Source organism: Trichosurus vulpecula, chromosome 7 (genome assembly GCF_011100635.1).
Source record: "Trichosurus vulpecula isolate mTriVul1 chromosome 7, mTriVul1.pri, whole genome shotgun sequence".
Lineage (NCBI taxonomy): Eukaryota > Metazoa > Chordata > Mammalia > Diprotodontia > Phalangeridae > Trichosurus > Trichosurus vulpecula.
The window spans coordinates 3,794,865-3,816,666 of NC_050579.1; the positions used below are offsets into that span (position 1 = coordinate 3,794,865).

At 48.2% G+C, this 21,802-nt stretch overlaps 1 protein-coding gene across 4 annotated transcripts in view; it reads right to left on the bottom strand.

Annotated features, from left to right (window-relative positions):
* Positions 1 to 21,802, bottom strand: part of AGAP1 (ArfGAP with GTPase domain, ankyrin repeat and PH domain 1) — a 676,738-nt gene that overhangs the window by 63,326 nt on the left and 591,610 nt on the right. For all 4 annotated transcript variants that reach the window (XM_036766640.1, XM_036766638.1, XM_036766642.1 and 1 more), the window contains 3 exons: positions 9,193 to 9,347; positions 5,798 to 5,888; positions 1,954 to 2,176 (listed from right to left, as the gene is read on the bottom strand). In XM_036766640.1, coding sequence (XP_036622535.1) covers positions 1,954 to 2,176; positions 5,798 to 5,888; positions 9,193 to 9,347 — 469 coding nt within the window. The remainder of the gene's footprint in view (positions 1 to 1,953; positions 2,177 to 5,797; positions 5,889 to 9,192; positions 9,348 to 21,802) is intronic.

Genomic DNA, 21,802 nt, shown 5'->3' on the forward strand with positions numbered 1-21,802 from the left:
CCTAGGCACAACCCCAAGCAATGCAAATTCCTGACCTGCCCTCTTTTGTCCTGGGCAGAACTCTCAGGGCAGCTATGACTATTAGGTTATAACCTGTGACCCGTGATGCCCATATCAGGACCTGAGCACGTGACATTGAAAAAATCCCCATTGCCCCCAGTCAACCCAACCCCTCTCCCCCAGATTATCTGGGTCCCCGTTTATTTTATTTTATTTTGGATTTCTGGGTGCATGATTGCAAAGTTTGGAGACTGCTGGTCTTCCAGAGTTGCCTGAGATGCCAAGGGTCACACAGAGGCACGCCTTGACCCTGGCTCTCCCCTCCTCCAACGCTGGCCCTCTGGCCATACACTAGAGCCAGGATGCTTCTGGCCTGGATTACTAGTGTTACTGTTCCTACTGATTTTAAGAGTTGTTATTTAGGACAGATTTAAGATTCACAAAGGCCCATGCAGCTAGCTGAAAGCCTGACTATGTTGCTGAAAGAACTGCTTGAAAGAAAGGCACATATATTCACATATTTTACATAAGTGCGCACATGGGAAGTATAAACAAAGACATGATGCAGAAGACCCACTTTGGGAATAAGTGTCACCATGGAGGAGAAAGAAGAGAAAGATGGGCCTGGTCTTGGCGCTTCTCCAGATAGCCCAGGAACAACAACACCCTTCATTGTCCATTCCTTGCTACTGTTTTTGGTGACCTATGGGAACACTTTCTGCTTGGCTTGTCTAGTCACAAGCACTCTCTAGAGTCACTCAGTCAGGACAGGAATAAGGTTCCTATGCAGGGTACTTTGTGCCCACGTCCAGCTCACTTCCCACCACCTCCTCGCTGTACAGTAGCTCTTGGAACTTTGTGTCTAAAGCTGAAGCAGCTGGCACCACAAATTTTTTCATGCAGACAAAACCCTGTCTGCCCTGTCTGGTTGTGCCATCATTGCTGGGAATCACCAGGAGATGCCAGTTTCTTTTCCCTTGTGGGAGGCATAGTCAGGGCTTGCCACATGGCTAGATGTAAAATCTGGTCGTCAACAAACAAACCAGGGGAATCAAGCGGCTGGAGCTGATCCCCATCTCCTGCCCCTCAGATCGCCTTGGGGCTGGGAGGGGGCGGGGGATGAAAATATGCACAGCCTTTTCTCCCTTTTTCTCCCCTGCATCCAAAACCATAGTCTTGAAAGGAAACACAATTCTCTTTGTACCTGCTGCATATCGCTCAGGACCCCTACCTCACAGCACTTCCCTGCTGGAGATGTCCTTGGGAAGGTGACATTTATGGAAAAACGGGAGGGTTCAAACAAGTTCAAACTGCCCATCTCACAGCAATCCCAAAGTAGCATCTTTTAGAAGCATCATGTCTTTATGACCGATTCCACTCGAAAAAGGTTTATCACGGTCATTAATGAAAAGGAAGAAATGGAACAAGTGGCCTAAAAACAAAGCCTGCTCTCCTACTCGATAATCATCAGTCCTGAAGAGGATTTATCACATGCCAAGCTAGAGCTGCTTGATTAAATGTACAATTGATTAAATAAAACATTTTGCAGCTATAAATTCATTTATTCTCGAAAAGAAACCGAATAGATGACTGAGAGTATGAGACGTTAATGTAACAAGTCAGGAATTAATTGAGTCACATAAAAGGCTCAAAAATGTTGCCCGCTCAAAACTTAGGCTGACTTTCACTTATATATTCAGAATCTGGAGAACTGACTATATGTAAAGTAAGGGAAGAGAGCCCCCAAAGTTTAAACACAGAATTTAAAAAATGAAGGAGTTAGGATTCTCCGCCTCTGGGAAAGGCAGTTTTGAGCACCTAATCCCAGGATTATCTCACCAGCCTCCAGGAGCTGAAGTCACCAGGGTCTTCAGGAAAGCAGATTCTAATTCCCCGGTATACCTCCGGGCCCCCCAAACATCTAGCAGCCATCAATCTTCCAACGTGGCTTACCTGGTGGAGTCCAGCGAGGGCTTCATGTGTCCCTGGCAATTTTCTTCCCAGACACTGTTTGCCAACTCATTTCCAATGGAGGACATGACCTTGATGAGTTCAATGGGCCAGTCATCGAGGTCCAAAGACCGGACGCGGGAAAGGTGTGTGCCAAGGTTCCGGTGTATCCCTGAGCATTCGATGCACATGAGAGCGCCCAAATTCAAACTGGCCCAGTTTGGGTCTGTACAATGACACAGAAATCACAGACACAGGTAAAACACTGTCATTGCTTTCACATGGGTAAACCTTAATATGGGACAGAAATGGAAAACTGTGGGGGCAAGGAGTACACCACCCCCAGGGCTTGGCACAGTGCCTGGCACCTAGCAGGTACTCAATAGAAAATAAGCTCCCGGTGAGGAGGGATTCTTTCATTCATTTACTTGTATTCCCAGTACCTAGACAAGTATGTGGCACACAGCAGGCACTTAATAAATGCTTACTGATTGGTTGATTGCGAAATACTAAATTTCCTTTCCTTCCCTTGGACTATCAAAGGTTCGAAATGTGGTAGACCAATAATAGAAGTGACTGTGAAGAAAGCCAGATTTCCTAAGTCTTCTAACTCAAACCTTTCAATCAATCGACCAGTGGGTATTTATTACACACTTATTCTGTGCCAGGCACTGACTAGGTCGTTGGGATACAAAGACATGCAATAAAACAATCCCTGCCCTCAAGAAACTTACATTCTACTGGAGGAGACAATACACACATATACATATATACACATATACATATAAGCAAAATAAATAGGAAGTCAGTGTTCTGGTGAGAGGGAGAGGAGGGGACAAGCAGTGGGGGATGAGGAAAGAACTCATATAGAAGGTAGTGCTTGGGTTAAGCCTTGAAGGAAACCCAGGATTCCAGGAAATGGGAGAGGGCCATGGTAGGGTTTATCTGGTGAGCCCAGACATATGTGCTGTCTGAGAAGGCAATTATCCTGACATGTGTCCAGGATCTATGATTTCATCACTAACCAACCGCAGATGCCTATTTAGCAGAGAAGTTCGGGAGGTTTGCCTGAGGCTCAGAGAGATTAACTGACTAGTTTCGGGTCAAGTTTGGGTTGGGGTACTGGGGATGTGGAAGGGTGTGGAGGACAGGCCCTTGAGAACAGCTGAAAGAACTGAGGATGCTCCAGTGACAGGAAGACTTGGAAGGGATGGGGAGAAACAAGCCTGCCGTCTGAAGGGCTGAGATGGAGGACAAGGAGGAAACTTCTGCTCGGCCTCCAGGGCAGCAGAGGCCTGAGGGGCATCTGTCCGATGCCAGACTCGCTAGTCTGTGCTTTAGGAGAACCAGTAGATGGGGCAAACTTCCTCTACTGTTGGCGGCTGGCGCAGAGCAGAATGGGAGGCTTGGGAGGAGGTTTTGGCTGAGGCTGTGTGGCCCCAGGTCAGGGCTGTTGGAGAGGGGACTGTGGATCAGTACAGGTTGCATTTGGTGGCCCTTCTATGAAGGCCCTTCTAGCTCAAATACTGTAAATTATCATGTTTGTGATAATCGATGCTGCACTAGGTGGAGCCATAGTACCTAGAGACAAGAGACTCTTCTTCCTAAGCTCAAATTCAGCCTCAGACACTCTGACACACAGCTGTGTGACCCTGGGCAAGTCACTTAACCCTGTTGGCCTCAGTTTCCTCATCTGTAAGATGAGCTGGAGAAGGAAATGGCCAAGAACACCCCACATGGGATCATGCAGAGTGAGACGCGACCGAAACGAGTGAACGACGACCATCATGTTAACGCCAAGGAGGGAGCCAGAGAAATCGTCACTGGAGGGTTGAGAAGGGAAAGATGACTTTCAGCCAGCAAGGTCAGTCTGGACTTCACAGAGGAGGGCCTTGAACAAGTCAACATATGGAGATAAAAGGCAGACTGTTCAAGGCATGGAGGGCGGCTCCCACAGACACAGGAGAAACCAGGATGTGAATGGGGCCAATGGGCCATCTAGTCAGGCAGTGTGGGGAACCGCTGAAAAACTCTGTTGGCTTGTGGTGCTGGATGTGAATTATAGAGTAGGAGGGGAAGCTAGCAAGATTCTGGTGTATCCCTGAGCATTCGATGCACATGAGAGCACCCAAATTCAAACTGGCACAGTTTGGGTCTGTATAACGCCAGGTTTGGAGGGCTGTACTTTAGTCAATAGGTGATGAGGGGCTTAAGTGAGGTCTTTAGACCATGAAAGGAGGGAGCTTACTTGGGCAGCGGCAAGAAGGATGGACTCGGCAGGGAAGAGGCTGGAGGCAGGCCTTAGTGTAATAGTCCAGCGGATGCAAGACACACTGTGGAGGTGGATGGACTCTATAGTCCAGTCATTATGGCCTACTTGTGGTTCCTCATAAATGATCCTCCAGCTCCCATTTCTCAGCCTTTGAACTGGCTGAGCCCCATGCCTAGAATGCCCTCTCTCTTTGTTTCCCTGGTTTCCTTCAAACGCTACCTTTCACATGAGGCCTTGCCCAGTCCCTTTAGCCTTCCCCTCCAAGGACACTTTGTGTCTGCTTTGAATGTATTCTGTCTATGCCTGTACATGCATGTGTTGTCTCCTCTGCTAGGATATAGGTTCCATGAAGGAAGGAACTGTCTTCACTTCACTTCACTGTATCCAAAGACCAAACATAGAGAAACTATTGTTCAAATCTTAAAGCGCTATGTTATTAATAATAATCAATAATAACAAAATAATGTTGATAATAATTCTTGCTTATTGAATATTGACTACATACCAAAGAAATATAAGGTAATTTCCTATAGACACGGAAGGAAGAGACAGGAACTAGCAGCTTCGGGGATAAGGAAAGGCTTCTCGTATCCAGAAGAGGCAATGACGTTAAAGGAATCAAGTAAAGATTTGATGTTCTTAAAGGCAGTTTCCAAAAAATGCCCCAGGGCCAAAGTAAACAGTGACATTGAAGCCCAGTCATAGTTGGAGTACCTTCTGAGTCACTGAAGATTCTATTATTTTTAGTGTATTTTGTCTATTTCTTTTTTGGTCCAGACTTGTGACTTTGTCAACAGGAAACTCCCACTGGGGGCTCCTTCTACGTGTCAGATGAGGATCAGTCACTCTTCTGTAACTTAACACCTTAGGGAACGTCCCCAGGGGAACTGAGAGGCAAAGCCACTTGCCCAGTGTCTCCCAGTCCCAGGTCTGCCTCCAAGGCCTGCCCTAATGGGAGCTCCTCGAGCGCAGGGCCTCGTGTACCTGCTGAGAGTGCAGCACCCGTTCTGCAGTTGAACCACGTGAGGAAGATGGTGGTGAAGTGATTTGCCCCAGGTTTGGGGCTTGGGGCTTCTTGATTGCAAACGGCCTTTGCCCTTGGCCCTCTGGGCTAGGGTATCTGTCACCCTTTCACATGGGGACAGGGACCTGGACACGACCTGTGATCTCCCCAGAGAGGAAAATCCTGGTAGGGAAATTGCCTCTACCAATGCAGGTTGGCATCTTCTCTGCAACTTGTGGTCTCAGAGAGCCGCCGATAGCCCTAAGAAGTCAGGGGACTTGTCTAGGGTCACACAGTCACTATGTGTCACAGATGTGAAAACAAAGAGTGCCCTGATTCTGAGGCCAGTCTGTATCTACTGTGCCATGCTGCCTCTCACATCAGAATAAAATGAAAAGTCGCAACAGTTCTTTTGGAGGATTGGTCACTGTCCTTAGGACAGCTCTCTATTAACCCAAACAAGGGATCAGACACAGCAGCCCATCCACCCTCCACGCCATCCGAGGCAACCCGAGCTGTCAAGAGTCAAGCGTCAAGCGTAACCTTCTCAAGGCAGGAACGATCGTACGTACTTTGAGCCTCACAGTCCACACACTGCGAATTCCCTCGGATGCTCCGTATTGACTGCAGGGCCATTGCCTCATTCTGGCTCGTCAGGCGGGACTGGCGGCATTAAAGAAACAGACATGGCATTAGAACGTGGAGTCAGCTTGCAAGATATAACTTTCAATTCTGGCGATAAGGAGAAAATTCTCACCAATGCAGACCCAATGGGACAGATGTGATTGTTCTCCTAGGACCCTCCAACCCGGGGAAGACGCCCATGATGGCGACTTCTGAGACAAGGCAAATGAATGCCATGTGCTGAAAAGGCCACAAGCCTAGTGTGGGGCTGGGAAAATGAGCAAACGGGGTGTCCCTTGTGAACGGAATGGAGGCTCACCACAAAGAGGAGCCAGTACAGGTTTAGCATCCTCATTCACCAATGGACTCTGGTTCTGTATCTTTGTTTTTAATACCTCTGTGTGCCCATCTGGGCAGGTGGGTATGATTAAAGCTGGGGGCCAGAGTCTGTTCCTAATCCATAGCAGAAGCTTGATCAGGGGCTGCAGCCAGAGTTCCTCTAGGCTGCCCTGCGGGTGACCTCCCCGTCATTCCTTGGAGACGCACTCCTCATTTTAAGGGGGACGGAGCTGCTATAGTAACAAACTCCTGCACAATGATTATGGATGGGGGTTGGGCGGGGTGAAGGAGGCCTGGGGGAGGGATTCCTGAAACAAGGCTTAACACGGAATTCACAAAATTGATTTCAGTTGATGTTTTAGGGGAACCTCAGCTTTTCATGCAGAAGGGCCGCCACCCCCTCTTTAAATGATTCCTCCCTTCTGTAGCTGTCCATGTTTCATCTGTATGATGGGGATGTTCTCCCCTTCTGGGTCCCTAAGCATTTGCAGTATTTAACCTTCATGGTCAAGTTTCCCCATAGGAGATAGGGGTGTATCAGGACCATGGGCACCTCTCAATTATCCACAGATGGCTGAAGCCCATGGGATCACTGTCTGAGCATTGCATGAGGCCTGAGAGGCCATGATAACCCTCTCGTCAAAGAGGAGGAAACTGAGCCCATTGAGAATGGCCATGCTGACAGTGTCCTAGCTAGGCTTGGAAGCCAGCATTATGACTCCTGATCCCATACTTTTTCCACTGGATTGTGCCACGACTTTAGTTCAAGGACATGTTTTCCCTGTTCTGGTGTTGTTTGCATCTTCTCTCATTCAGTTATGACTTTCTGGATATTGTTCTGGTGTTATTTACAGCTTGCAATCCTACTCCAAGATACAATAATCCGAATGGTAACTCCCAACTATTCTGGGTTTACATCCTTTGGCTTTTGGTAAAACTTCTTTTTCATAGCTCATATTTAATATGCAAAGAAATAAGAATTCTAAAATTTAACATGCATGTGTACATAAGAAATAATAAAAAACTGATTATTTTTCAGCAACTCCAATCCCGGAATAGAGTTATTTAACACTCTCCATATTCCTTTGATAAGCTCCTTGAAACCTTGGGGAGAAACCCATCAGAGATCAGGAAGCCACTATCTATAGAGATGGGATATTTAATGAGCAGGGCAACTGCAAACCAGATAACCAACCCACTTAGTGAGAGACCCATTCAGTGGCATCAGACGGAGGGATAGCATGCAACGGGGAGTGTGGAGGCATATGGCCCAAGTGTGAGTTGGCCAAGCGGATGCCTTTCTAGTTCCTCCAGGGTCAAGCCTTCGTGATGTGGCTTCTTGATTTGGCTGGAAAGATTGGGAGTTTCCATGACCTCAGTCAAGGGGATCAAGTACAAACCTACCCCCCCAAACCAAAGTACTGGAAGTTTGAGGATGATCCATCATCAGTCTCGCCCCTTCCTTCCAGGAGCATGGGCAAATGAAAATGGTCTAGACTTGTTTTTTGGGCTTATTTTCATGACTGCTCATATACATGACTTACTAAAGGCAAATCATATAGAAATAAAGAGCAGTGATTTCCTCCACCTTGAATATAAAATGGCTTAAAAAAAGAGAAGCAAATTACATGAGGATAATCATTCCTGTGGTCTGGTTTACTCTGGTTAAAGAGGTAATAAAAGAACATACTTCATCTTTCTGAAAGAGAGGGTCTCTACCTAATGACAAAGCAAAGCATAAATCACAGGCAGAAGTTTCTTTAAATGGAGACACAATGAGATGACAGGTCTGCGGACAATTTCTTTTCTCTTTGTTTCTGGCTGGGCATGGTTCGAAAAATCAGCATGCTCCCCAGGATCCCAAGATGAGCTGGCTTGGGCTGTTTGGGACCTGGAGTGGTGGGATCAATGGTGTTTGGCTTCCAGATGTGAAAGAAGCCACCAGCGGCGTAGAAGGATGGGGGCTAGGTCTGGCGTGCATCTGGGGAGGCATGGAGCAGCACCTCTTCTGACTAAAGAATGGAGAAGGATTCCTGTCTAACCGACCAGAACACTGCTGACCCAAAGATATGTCAACATCTTTCAGTGACAGGAAGAACCATCCACTCAAGTTCTGCTGTAGAAGACCCAGGGATGTCATCAACACTCGTTGAATGAATAAATGCAGAAATCTCCAATCCCTGTGGTGGATAAAGTGAGTCAATGGTTGCAAAGGGGCTTAGCACAGTGTCTGGCATGGTAGGCATCAGCTAAATGCGTTTCCCCTTCCCTTTCCTCCCCATTCCCTTTCTTCTCGGTAGAGCTCTTACTTCCTATAATGAGCTACGTGTTTACATGTCCTCAGAATACAACCTCCTGAGGACAGGAGCTGCTTTTCCAGGTTTTTTTCTTTAATCTCTACTGACTAGCACAGTGCTTGGCACACAGTAGGTACTTTATAATGTGTGTTGGCTTGGGAAGGACTAAACCTTAGACCTGATTGTGGTTTCCCATCTGCTGACCTCACTGTTATTCTCATGGAATCAGCAAGAGTTTGGGTCACCATTAATTGATTGGGTGCTTTCTACCTGATGACGTGTGGCCCTTCCTGAGAAAGAGGGGGCAGGTCTGGGCACGGGTGAGACCATTAGGCCTTTTTTCTGGGTGGATTCTACCTAAAACAGAGACAAATTGTGAGTGGGTTGGGAAACAGAAGTAGGCAAGGAGGTCATTTATTTACCATTAACAGCCAAGCCTTCATGGCTAGGGTTCTTTGAGACAGAAATATTGAAAATGGACAATTTCCACAGTGTAGGAAAAAAAATCCAACAGTGATGACCACAATTCAATCCCTGACTCCCTGAGACTGATTCTGGAGGCATGAATATTTTTTTAACGCTGACAATTACTCATTAGCTTCTGGTCCGAAAGAATAATTGGGCCTTGCCAATCTGATGGACTTTTTTCTCCCCCTTTCTTTTACTGTGGATTCTGATTCTAGCAGGCGGCTCACTGTGGGGCTTACCTTGTTCTTGCTGCTTTCACAAGACTGTAAACTGGCCAGGATCTGACTCTCGATGGCTTGTACCCACGCGTCCCGCTCTTCATACGCCGTGGCTTCAAAGTGCCACGTCTGGCCAGTGAGGGACACAATGATAAACTCAAGGTTTTCTTCTTGTTCTGAAACACAGAGTGGAGGGGATGAAGAGATGAGCCTTCCTGTGCCCGAGGCCCCCGCTGCCAGGCCTCTGTCATCAAAGGGACTTGTACTTCAAGGCGAGCTGTGTGGAGGCCCAGGCAAAACACAAGACTGGACAACTACGGCCGCTGAGATCTGAACCCAAACACCTGCACACACTCAGCATCTCGCAAGGGGAGGAGGATGGGGATTTTGAGTCTCTGTGCCATAGCTCACTGCAGCAACCAGGAACACAACTGCCGTGACTTGGGCACCAGTCCCCGAGGCAGCTAAATTAAAATTAACGGTACTAATTGCTGAGCTCCGTGTTAATGTGTGCATGTGGGCCTAGGCATGTGTGGGCTACATTGGATGATAAATGTCTGGAGTCAGCAGAGGAGGGGAGATCACAAAGAGGCATGCTTCCTTTATCGGAGAGTCACTTCTGAGTTGGGTACCCTGGGCCTGTCAACTTTGTTTTTTAATCTATTTTCATAACCCTTATTTCAATGCATTCGGCTTCTTTTGTAATCCTACATGTTTTATTTTGTGCATTTAAAAACATGCTTCTGAGAAAGGTTCACCATCCAACTGCCAAAGGGATCCAAGACATGGGATGGGGAGAGCAAATGGAAATAAAGCAGAAGCCAACAGACAGTCCCAGGAAATGGGGGCTGGAACCTTCCCAGATGAGAAGGCTCCACAAGCCACTGGCCAGTAACCCACAGGCAGGTGGAAGCTGAACATGGGAGGAAATATACACAGGGTCACCCAACTCAAGTTTTTTCTTATTTAATAATAATATAATAATCCCTTGCGTACGAGCGTGTACAAAAGACTTAGTATGTGCAAAGCTGTGCCATGTGCTGGAGCTACCCCAAATCAATCCTGTAAGATCTGAAGCACCTACTATGGCCCAGGCACTAGAAGGGCAAAAGCCCTACCCCTGAGGGGCCTTCATTCAAATGGGAAAGACAAAAGGTACACCTAGGAATGGACACAGAATGTAGACAAAGTGGTCCAGGAAGGGCATGGGGAAAGGCTGTGGTGAAGAAGCTGGTGCTTGACCTGAGTCCTGAGGGAAGCTGAGGATTCGAAAAGGTGGAGGTGAGGAGGAGAGCATTCCAGGCATGGGGGATAACCAGGGCAAAGACATGGAGGTGGGAAATGTGAGATGAGGGGTGAGAATGCCAGCCTGGCCAGCCTTATAATAGGCCTGTAAAACAGGCTATACTACTCTGAATATCCCCATTTTACAGATGAGGAAGCTGTCATGTAGGCAGCAAGTCCAAGAGTTATGAATCTGAATTGAGGTTCAGCATTCTCCTCTGCACCTCAGGGCTATGGAAGGGCAAGCTGATGGCCAACACAGACGTAAGCTATTTCCCAAATTCCTACAGATCAAGAGGGTCCATGTCCTGCACCGGATGTGCATTCCTGCCCAACTTGCTTGCTAGCGCTCTCATGGGCTATGCAGGGGACTGCAGAGCCTGACTCTGCCAGGTCCCAGCGCAGCTGTCAAGGCTTCAGGCATAACTGGGACCAGGACAGCAGGCCTTCACCCCAGGGTATCTAGTTTGGAGGGCTTTTAATGTCCCTTTAGCACCACAGACACATCAGAGCTTAGTCCATAGCTACCAGGAACGAGGAGTTACCAGACACTGCTTCCCTTCCCTCCCTGTTCCCAGCAGCCTGCCAGCTGAGCTCCTCCTTGGCCCCTCCATTCATCCCTGCCTCTCTCTTACCCCCAGGTTTGTCCAAGGTGGAGACTTGCTCCAGGCTGCCCCAAGTGCAAACGTTGCTGGTGTCAGACTACTGTCTGTTGTCTGAGAGCTGCCTAGCAAAGTTCCCAAAGACTTGTTCCCAAGTAGGCTATGGAGGTGGTGGGATGGCTTTCGGGGCCACAGCCTAGACACCAAGGGGGACCCACTCTGGCAACGTCAGGTATCCCTGGAGCGTTCAAGGTGCCTGCAGGGACGATGCACCTCCCCAGCGGATCAGTCCTTGAGGGAAGCCCCAAGTGCACATGTGCAGGAGGGTCCCGGCATTTGGTGGAGGGCTCACGGTGAGTCCTTTCGGCACCTTGGACCAAGTCCTGCCTTCATATCTGGTCCATCAATGGCTCCTCCTTGTTCCCTCGGCCTCAGTTCAAGGCACACATAGCCCTGACCACAGAAATCATCCAGGCTGACTTTGTACAGCTGAGTTTTAATGGAGAGGTATGTGGTGGGCATGGGTAGGCTGAACCAAATGACCAACAGGGGGCTAGGAAAGAGAAATGGGATAACATGTGAGGGAAACAGATGCTAGAATCCTAGATCTGGAGTTGGAAGAAACCTCAGCGACCCTGGAGTCCATTTTACAGGTGAGGAAACTGAAACCCAGGGAGGCGAAAGTGACTTGTGGCTGGCCAAGATGGGACGACCATGTGGGAAGTGAAGGTACAACTAACGGGCAACTTGTGTGCTCCACTGGTCTCTTAAAAAGGTCAAGAAGAAGCAGGGAAGGCTTTCTGTGCTATGAATGAACCCCCTGTGGAGCACTTATGGGAGGCCACAAACACAAGTCCCACATGACGGGCAAGGCTTTAATCAGCATCCGTGGATGGAAGGCTCACCCTGAGGAGAACATTCATGCACTGGTGAACTAGAGGGTCTGAATGGTCCTGAGTTTCTCCTAAAAACTAGTGCCATGTTTATAATGCTCATGTTCTCCAGCTGTTGTCACATGGCCACAAACTGCACAATATGCTATGTCTCCAAAGTTCAGCGTCACTTGAAAAGCAATGGAGAGGCCCTTAGTACTGGTGGAGAATTCCGTGGGAGAACCAGAGAGATGGAGGGCTGAGAAAGATGGCAGGCTGGTGAAGGAGGGAGAATGAGGGAGGCCGGTGATGGCCTGAACATTTCCTTCTGGAGGAAAGCCCTGGGTCAGCCACCTGAGGGGAAGCTAAGGGACAAGACTGGTCCTGAAAGGGCCAGTCTGAACAGGACAGGATTGCCACCAATGTCCAGCCAGACAAGAGGGTGCAGACAAGTCTGGTTCCCAATCCATCCATCCACGTCAATGCGATTTGGGGAAAGATGTGAATGGCGATGCCCAGCTGAACCACAAAAACCAGCTGAGTAATGAATGATGAGAGCGCACATTTCCAGGGGACTTTGAATGTTTAAGGCCCTCTCCCTCCTCACTGGGAATGTCACCAAGATAATGAAAACACCGAGGGTTCCTCCTGGCTGCAGGGTCTATCTACAAGTGTGCAAGAAGCCTCAGACACAGACTTCTTGCTGGATGGGCGCAGGGCAATGCCATAGGCTCAGGATGATGGCCGCTCACAAGCATCCTTCTGCACACTGGCTGCAGCCCCTAGACAGGCCATGTCCTCTGGGCAGGCTGGATGGAGAGGCAAGCTTCCTGGCTGAGCTGGCCTAACGGCTATACTGTACATGGATGTGCTCCATCCCTCCTCCTCCCTCCTGCCCCCCAGCAGCCCAGCATCCTTCCAAGCTCAGCTCTGAAGGCACCTCTTACAGTCCTGAGCCCCTCAGCCTCAGCCCCCGGAGATAATGTTAGGTCCTTTTTACTTCATACTGGATTTTCTCTGTACCTATTGTGCATACTCTTTTCGCTCAACAGGCCAGGGGCCACTTTGCTTCTGTCTTGGCATTTCCTGGGCCTCCTCAGTAGACTGAATAAATGCTTAGTAAATGAAGTTGTTGGTTGTGAGGCCACACTGAAGCACTTTAAAAGGTTTTCTTCACAATGAATGAGACCATGAAGGCTGACATCCCACGTGTTCAGAAGGTCTGGTCCCACTCTTGGGGTTACATGGGAAAGATGATGGCAAAGGTCAGAAAGAAAACTTGATTCCTGATCAGTAATTTATGGGCAGAATGGGGCAGCCTGCTTGGTGCTCTCCTGGATAAGTCTGGCTGAGAACAGAGAATGCTCGCTCTCATGAGGATTCATGGAGCCTTCTTGGGCAGGGAAGGGTTGGGATAAAGACATGGAAGAGTGGAGAGCTGAGATCAAATCCTGCCACAAACATATATTGGCTGTGGCTCTGGGCCAGTCTCACCACTGAGGGTGGTGACTTGCATTGGTGTAAGGCACTTTGTTAGTTGAGAATTCCCTACATCAATGAAATCACACAGTCAGTCCCTATGCTGGACCATTCATCTTCCCAGCTTCCCTTAGGCCCTACAGGCCTCCCACTTTTTTTTTTACATCCTATGATGCATCACACTAAACACGGGGTGACTTTATGTTGGAGTGGGAGGGGCTAGTTCTCCTCCCATGCAGCCTCCCCCCTGGGGACCTTCTTGTTACAGACGGCACGATCCAGCCCATAATGGCGATAACACCACCACCACCACCACCACCACCACCACCACCACCTAGCATGGATATGATGCTCTACAAATATCATCTTGTTTGGCCCTCACAGCCATCCTGGGGGGAGGGACTACTGTGATTCCCAATTTACAGACAAGGAAACTGAGACAGCCAGAGGCTGCATGACATGCCCAGGGCCACAGCTGGTAAATGTCTGAGGCCAGATTTCACCTTGGGTCTTCTTGACTCCAAGCCCGGAATTCTCTCTGTCACTGCACCACGACCTGCCTTGGAATCTGGGCTGATCTCCAAGAAGCCACATTTGTTAAGTCCTGACCATGTCCTGGGTGCGGTGCTAGGGAGCCGAGGGTCAGCAGCGAGCCTAGAATGTGGACCAAATCCACCGTGGAATCTCCTGCCCTTCTGTGATGCTTCTCTACCCCTAGGGATACCCCTAGGGAACCTCACGCTCGTCCTCATCCGGATTGTTTGCAGAGCCTCACTGGATGCTTCTACACACACACGTCCACATGTATGTATATATAAATATAACTATACATATTATGGATTTCCTGTGTAAGATATCAGTGGCAATGAATACAAGCATTGCCCCAAGTGCTCCAACACACGCACACACATCCACATGTACATATATATGAATACAAATATACATATTATGGATTTCCTGTGTAAGATATCAGTGGCAATGAATACGAGCATCGCCCCAAGTGCTCCGACACACACACACACACACACACACACACACACACACACACACACACACACACGAGCTCCTTTGATCCTGACAACAGGCAGGGCCTTTATTGTCCGCATTTGGCACATGAGGACACTGAGGCTCTGTCAACCTAAGCTACTTTTCTAGTCACTTGGACAGTAAGTGTCTATAGCAGGATTTGGGCCCGGTTCTTTTAACTCCTATGCTAGATATTTGAATGCCTCCCAAAGACACTTTTGCAAATAAAATAATTAGCACAAAAGTCTGGTTGTGTACAGAGTGGGAGTCAACAGCCATCCTACCCCAAAGAATTTAACTTCTCTTCACTCTAGACCAAAATACATCCCACCAGAAACACACAAGTGTGGGGAAGGGAACTGGGTAAGAAGTGAGAAGAACTTTTCCATTCTTCCTTTCCTCCCTCTTTCTTTCCTTCCTTCCTTCCCTCTTTCCTTTCTTCCTTCTCTCTCTCTCTCTCTCTCTCTCTCTCTCTCTCTCTCTCTCTCTCACCTTCTTTCCTTTTCCTTCCCTCCCTCCCTCTTTCCTTCCTTTCTTCTTTCCTACTTGGGTCATGGACATGAGATGAGGTTTCCACCAAAATCACCAGAACTCTTAGGCCCCTTCTTGAAGTTGCCACGTTGCACAAACAGACCTTAATTAATGACAAGATTGGCCGAATGAGCAAGTAAATTATTGTAGGCTCCAATTTGGCACTGGGAGGTCCCCCCAGAGGCCATCCAGTCCAATCTCCCTCATTTTACAGAGGAGGAAACTGAGGGCCAGAGAGCTCCATCATACTGAATCACCTGCGGTATAGAATGTCATCTCTGTGACCTAAACCTGCATTCACCATGGGGGGCAGTGAGACAGATTCCTTAAAGGCAGGGACTGATTTTGACACTCTAGCTGCTAGGACCATACAAGGCACATAGGAGGCACTTTAAAGTGCTTGGTGAATCGACTGAGCTTAGACATTTTTGGTAATGCACAGCTGCATTGAGCTGCATGTCAGTGCCTTATCCTGGAGGGGAGGTCTGCAACCTTTGGATGCCCAACAGTTGTACAAGTACATTACAAGATCCATGAGGCTCTATTAGGCTGGGAAGGCTGGGAGTGTGCCCTTATGGATGGATGGGATTGCCGAGGACCCATCTATCTCAGTGTGAAGAGATTTATTTCCACCTTGGCCAATGAGTGATTTTTTGACCACTGCCACCTCCAAAGATCATCTTCTCAGATACAGAGGGGCTGGATGGATTGCAGGATGAAATACCAAACTGCGGGTGTACACAGCATCAGCAGGATTGCAGTGTGGCTTAACTGGTATTATCTGTAGTAAAAATGAGTACAATTGTCCATCAGTCAGATCCTTGGAGCCATCAATGACTCGGCCTCGCTGCCAGCTTCCCTTCTTAACATGGTTGCCAGAAAACTGATGACCAGCTCTGTGACTTCCAAGGAAGGGAACAGCTGGCTGATGGGAAATATTTCACTCTAGAATCACCGTTCTTGTGAGATGGCCCATCTTCACTCAGAAATATAGTGCAAGGGGAAGCTGCCTAAAGGTGAGTCAGGAAACTCACTTTCAAGAGAGCAGATTGCAAGCTCCCTGAGGGCAGGGTTTTGTCTCTGTATCCAGCACAACCCACACGCTTTTTTTTTTTTCTTTTTAAGACCTGCCCAGTAATTTCACTGGAATTGGTAACTCCCAATGAGGAAATTCCTTTCACCAATACTGATAGGGACCTTCTCTTAAACTGCTTGGAAGCACCAAGAGATTAAGAGATTGCCCAGGCTCACATAGCCAGCCAGGGTCTCAGAAGTGTGACTTAGACCCAAATCTCCTTGGCTATGAGGTCAGCTTTCTAGGGACCATACGACAGCTACCAGACACTTTTTAGACACTTAATGCATCTTTACGTGCTTACTGAGTTGAATTGAGCATGGTTCTAGTCCCAGCTCATCTACTCTCCAGCTTCGTGATGTGGGGGCAAGTCATTGACTATCCACAGAACTCAGTTTCCTCAGGTGTGAAACAAGGTGGCTGGATCAAAAAACCTCTGAGGACTTTCCCAACTCCACAGTCCTTGACACAGGCGATTCTGCCCTGATTCCAACATCTGCTCTCACCACTGCTCTGAACCTCGGACCCAACTCCCTTTCTCTTCAGTTGTTTGGGTGGAAGAGAAGTTTCTTTCCCCTCCCTTGTTTGCTTTGGACACAAAGAATTCCAAGTTTGTTTCACAAAACAAAGTAATTTCATGCAGATCTGGGGGTCCAAGAGAATTCCACAAGACTTCAGCATGTCCTAAAGTAACTCCAATGGGCACCTTAGTGAACGTTACTGAGGTGAGGGTAGCGGACATGGTGCTATTTACTGTATGGGCAAGACTCAGAGGAGAAGTGGGTCTGGAGATGGCTCTTCCTTAAAATGTCAAGGAGGCTCTGAATGGAGACAGGTTTTGGACCCTGAGCTTTACTCAAGAAAGCTTCATTTAGTACATTGACCAAGCTATCTGAGGGATCAGTGATGGTGGTATCTGAGATTTCGTTTCTTCTCTAAAAGGGGGCACAGCTCCTTAGCACCAACCAAATACCAGCCTCTTTCATTTAGGTCACTTTGTGAGAACCCCAACATTCTCTCCTCCCAGGCCCTCCCCTGCTGACCTCTCCCCTCAATGTCCCAACCTGAAATGAGACCATGCACGGTCTCACTGAGTGTTCCTTATGGTTTAATAACATTGTGTGATTGGGCTCCCAGGGATTTAAACAGTTTTCCATGTTTAACGGTTATTCATGGAAAGGTCCCCCCTATAATAGTATTTTAGCACCGTGAACCTGTCTAAATCAACCTGCCCAATTACCCCAAACTACATTAATAACACCGGATATTACACTAATTGTGTCCAGTTTCTATGCAGACGAGGCCCCGTGGGGCTAATTTTGCGTCCTCAGGGGCAAGCAACTCAACCATCAAACCGATTTCACCAGGAATCCCTCCTCATTACACAAGTCTGGGCTGTCAAACTTTTTTTTTTTTTAAAGGTTAATGGGCCAATCAGTCATCAATTATTTCTGGGGGAACCTGGCAGGCAAAGGGTTAAGGTGCTAAAAAGCAGCTGCTGGGGCGGCCGTCCATTTGGAAGTTGTTATCAACAGGAGCTATCTGAGGAGGAGAAGGCATTTTGGGGGAGTCGGCAAGGGCAGGGGGCAACGGAGGCAGCCAGAGATGCCAGTGTGGAAGCGGACAGAGTCTGAGGCTTCCGCAAAGACTGCCGGGAGCTATTCACCACCAGACTGGATGGAGTAACATTCTGGGTTTAGGGCACATTCATACAATGAGCCTGTACCCCATACCCCAAAGGGTGGACCTGACTTTTGCCCTGCATCTTTATTTCCATTTAAATAAGAGCAGGAAGGTGGGGGAGGCTGGAATCACAGACTTAGGTCAGGAGAGGCCCTTGGGAGTCTTAAGACCAACTCCTTTTTTACAGACAAGGAAGAGAGTGCCAGAGTCCGAGGGACTTGTCCAAAGTAACAAAGACAGTTAGGTCTTCACCTTTGAGAACCAGGCCTGTGAGATGGAACTCATGTTCCAAAGCAGGAGCTTCCCTCGCTCCCCATGGCCTTGATGGTCCAACACAAACACCCACTGGGAGTCCAAAGCCCTTCCTTGGCCATCTGGTTCCAGTTGCCCTTGCCAGCCTTCTTGCATGCTACTCCCCCTCACACTCTCTCTGCTCCCACCTGAAGACCCATGACGAGGTCCTGGTCGAGCACAAAAGGCTGAGGATAGAGGCATTATTATCCCATGTTACAAATAAGGAAACAGAGGGGCAGAGAGTCTCCATGGTGAGCTACTTAATGGGATTTGAATTCAGGACCCTCAGGGATCCAAGTTCAGCCAAGTTCAGTCAAGTTCCTTTTATTGTGAAGGACGTGAGGTCTCACAGTACGTTGCCCTTCTGGCCTCTGTGTCCTCATCTGTGTAACGAAAATATTGGACTCTACGCTGAGATCTCTTCTACTCTGGGCTTTTCTAAGTCCGTAGGAACATCTAGTGAGATGAGGCGCCTCATTTTACAGCAGGGGAAATGGAGGCCCAGAGAGGGCTACACAATTAGTCAGGGATGCAGAAAGGAGGAGAGACTTCGAGGGATGAAGAAACAAGTGCAGAGAGGGTGAGAGACTTGCCCAGGGTCACACAGCCAGAACCCAAGCTCTGCTTCATCTTTAAGTGTGGGGTTTTTCTCCAGTCATCATCCCTGCGTCAGAGGGTCACAGACACAATTCCATCCAGGCCAGCCCCTTCATTTTACAGAGGAGGAGACTGATGGAAGAAACCACAGGGGACAAGGGACTCATTCAAGGTCACTGAGGCATTAGGAGTCCAAGGTGGGATTTGAACCTAGGCCCTCTAACTTCAGGGTCTGTGTCCCTTCTACTATATTTTGAGGCCTCTTATTCATCTTGGTTGCTGTTCAGTCGTTTTCCGTCGTGTCTGACTCTTCATGACCCTATCTGAGGTTTTCTTGGTAGAGATACAGGGGTAGTTTGCCATCTCCTCCCTCAGCTCATCTGACAGATTAGGAAACTGAGGCAGATAGGTAAAGTGATTTGCTCAGGGTCACCCGTCTAGAAGTTTCTGAGGCTGGACTCTAATTTACAAAAAGGAGTCTTCCTGATTCCAAGCCTAGCACTCTATCCATTGCCTTAGGTTATCCTTCATATTCCTTGCAAATTCTCATGAAACTTGGTGCCAGAAAGAGACCATCTTGTCATTCAATCAACAAGTCAGCCAACAAACCAGGGTTTATCCAGAAGCTCCTCTGCTCCAGGCCCTGGCCTAAGCACCTGGGGGGGGGGGGGTTGAGAGATAAAATAAAGGGAGTGACACTCCCTAGGAACTTCAGAGCGTGGCATACATTAGGCCAAGCTGAGTCAATTCAATTCCAATAAATTTGGCCAACACACATTAAGTGCCTACTTCATGTGAAACACGGTTCTGGTTCTAGGGCAAAGAGTGTCCGTGCCCCCAAGAAGCTTGTGTTCAAACCGAGAGGTGCCATGACCTTAAACTCCAAGTCACCTTCACAGCACCCCAGTGCTGGGAGGCAGGCGGAGACGGGGAATTTTCACTGCTCTGAGGAAGCTTGGGCAGGAGACCAAATAAGAGGTTTCTATTTTCCCTATCAGGAGAGTCTCCAGTCTGGAAGGCCCATTTTTAGGCGCTCCTTCTATTAACCTTGGCATTGAGCCTGGCAGGGGGCCGCACCTTTCTTAAATTAAGGAAGCAAACCCCTTGAAAAAGTCATTACCGCTTCCAAAATTGAAAACATCTCCAGGAGGCAGGAGGAAAACAAGAGAATGCCTTTGCTGGGGATGGTGTGTGTCCTCGACCTCCCCATTAAGCCAAGACTGTGCCCAAGCCAGCCAGGCAGAAAGGGGGAAGGATCAAGGCCTCCCTCCTCCGTGCAAACACCCACCACTGTATCTGTTCTAATTTGTTTAGATACAAGAGAGCCTGAGGTATCATTACCACTTGTCAGTCAGCGTAATTTATCTTCATAAATTTCACAATAAGGATGTTTATTAGCCACCCCAATTACAGAAATACATTTGTGCCGCATCCCACTGGGCAAGGCTATGCTAATATCCCTCTCCCTTCTTCTAAAACCACTGGGCAAAATCTAATTAGTCTGGAAATCCAGGAGAACGCGGATCAACAAGCCCCCGGCCCTCAGGTGTCCGGGCCCCAAGGAGCCCCCCTAGTGAGAAAGGTCAGCCTGAATCCACCAGGCATGATCTTGCCTTCCAGGCAGGGCACTCCTTTCTTTTCACCTTGTTTACCAAGATTTTCATGGGATCATAAAGCCAGGAGGAGCCTTAGTCATGTTGCAGATGCGGAAACTGAGGCCAGAGACCAGGAAGTGACTTATCCAAAGTCACATGGGCAGTCAGTGGCAGAGCTGGGATTGAACCCAGGTCCACCAAACGGCTTCTCCAATGCAAATGCAGAAAACGGTTTTTCACTTACTTGGACACTTACTAGAGGCAGTAATCACCTAGAGACTACTAGACTTGGAGTCAGGAAGATCTGAGTTTAAGTCCTACCTTAGATAGTTACTAGCTGTGTGACCTTGGACAAGTCACCTAATCCTGCCTGCCTCAGTTTCTTTAACTGTGAAATGGGGGCGACAGTGGCACCTGCTTGCCGGCATCGTTGCTAGGATCAAATGAGATAATATTACTACTAACTGCTGCTACCGCTATTGCTACTCCTTCTTCTCCTTGTCCTTCTCTTCCACCACCACCACCACCATCACCAAGGTCAGCAGCACCTTCTCTGTAACCCATAGGTCCTAAAGAGCTTCCTGGAGGCATTGAGGTAGGAAGTGACTTTCCCAGGGTCACACCACACAGCCAGTATGTTTCAGAGGCTGGACTATCCACTACCACATGTTGCTTCTCATACAGACTAAATATGTGAGGGAATCCAAGTGACTTTTGGGTTTCCTTGGATATTAAATCGACTTTCTCCATTTACCAATAGGAGACTCCTGGCCCACCATGGGAAATGCTTCCTAAACTGCTTTTGAGCCAAATGCAGCTGTTAGACGTACGTTTCAGACTCTACAGCTGGGCTGGTTGGTGCCTGGGAGGAGCTCGGTGGACCCTGGTTTGAGTGTTTATTTGGACGACGGAATAAATGCAACTGAAGTCACGTTTTCTAAAAAGGGCTCAGAAGAAGAAGTCGATGGCGAGGAGTTTCTGCCACTGAATTCCTACGCATCCCTCCAAGTTAACATGTCTCATGTCATCGTTCCTGAGCCAACGTGTAAAAAAGTTACAAGGGCATCTCCATTCCATCTCTACGGCCCCTCCCTCTCCATGAATTCTACATGTCAGTAAACTGAGGCCCAGGCTGGTTACGTGCTTTGACCAAAGTCACAAAGGCAGAAGGGAACAACTTTACATACTTCAGACTATGGAAAATGAAGGAGGAAGGGAGCAGGCAGAAATGACTGCTTAAAAGCATTCATAAAGTAACTAAGTAAAGGAAAGGGGCGAATGAAGCAGGTCTCCTCTGTTTCCTGGCTGGCTCCTCAACTTGCCTCGTCTGCTCTCACCATCATGCTCATCCCCCCACCCTCACTGCAACCTGGGGTCCTCCCCCGTACTCCCCCCAGTCTGACGTGTGAACGTCATCTCATCTTGGCCCTATCAGACTGAGCTGTCACAGTTAGGCTGGGATAGAATAATAATCTTGGGAGAAGAAAGAGATGATAAACCTCGCCTAGAAAGGGGAGAGGTCCATTTATTGTTCTAATTTCATTAATGATCAAAGCTAACATTTATGGAGCACTTGGAGGTTTGCAAAACTTT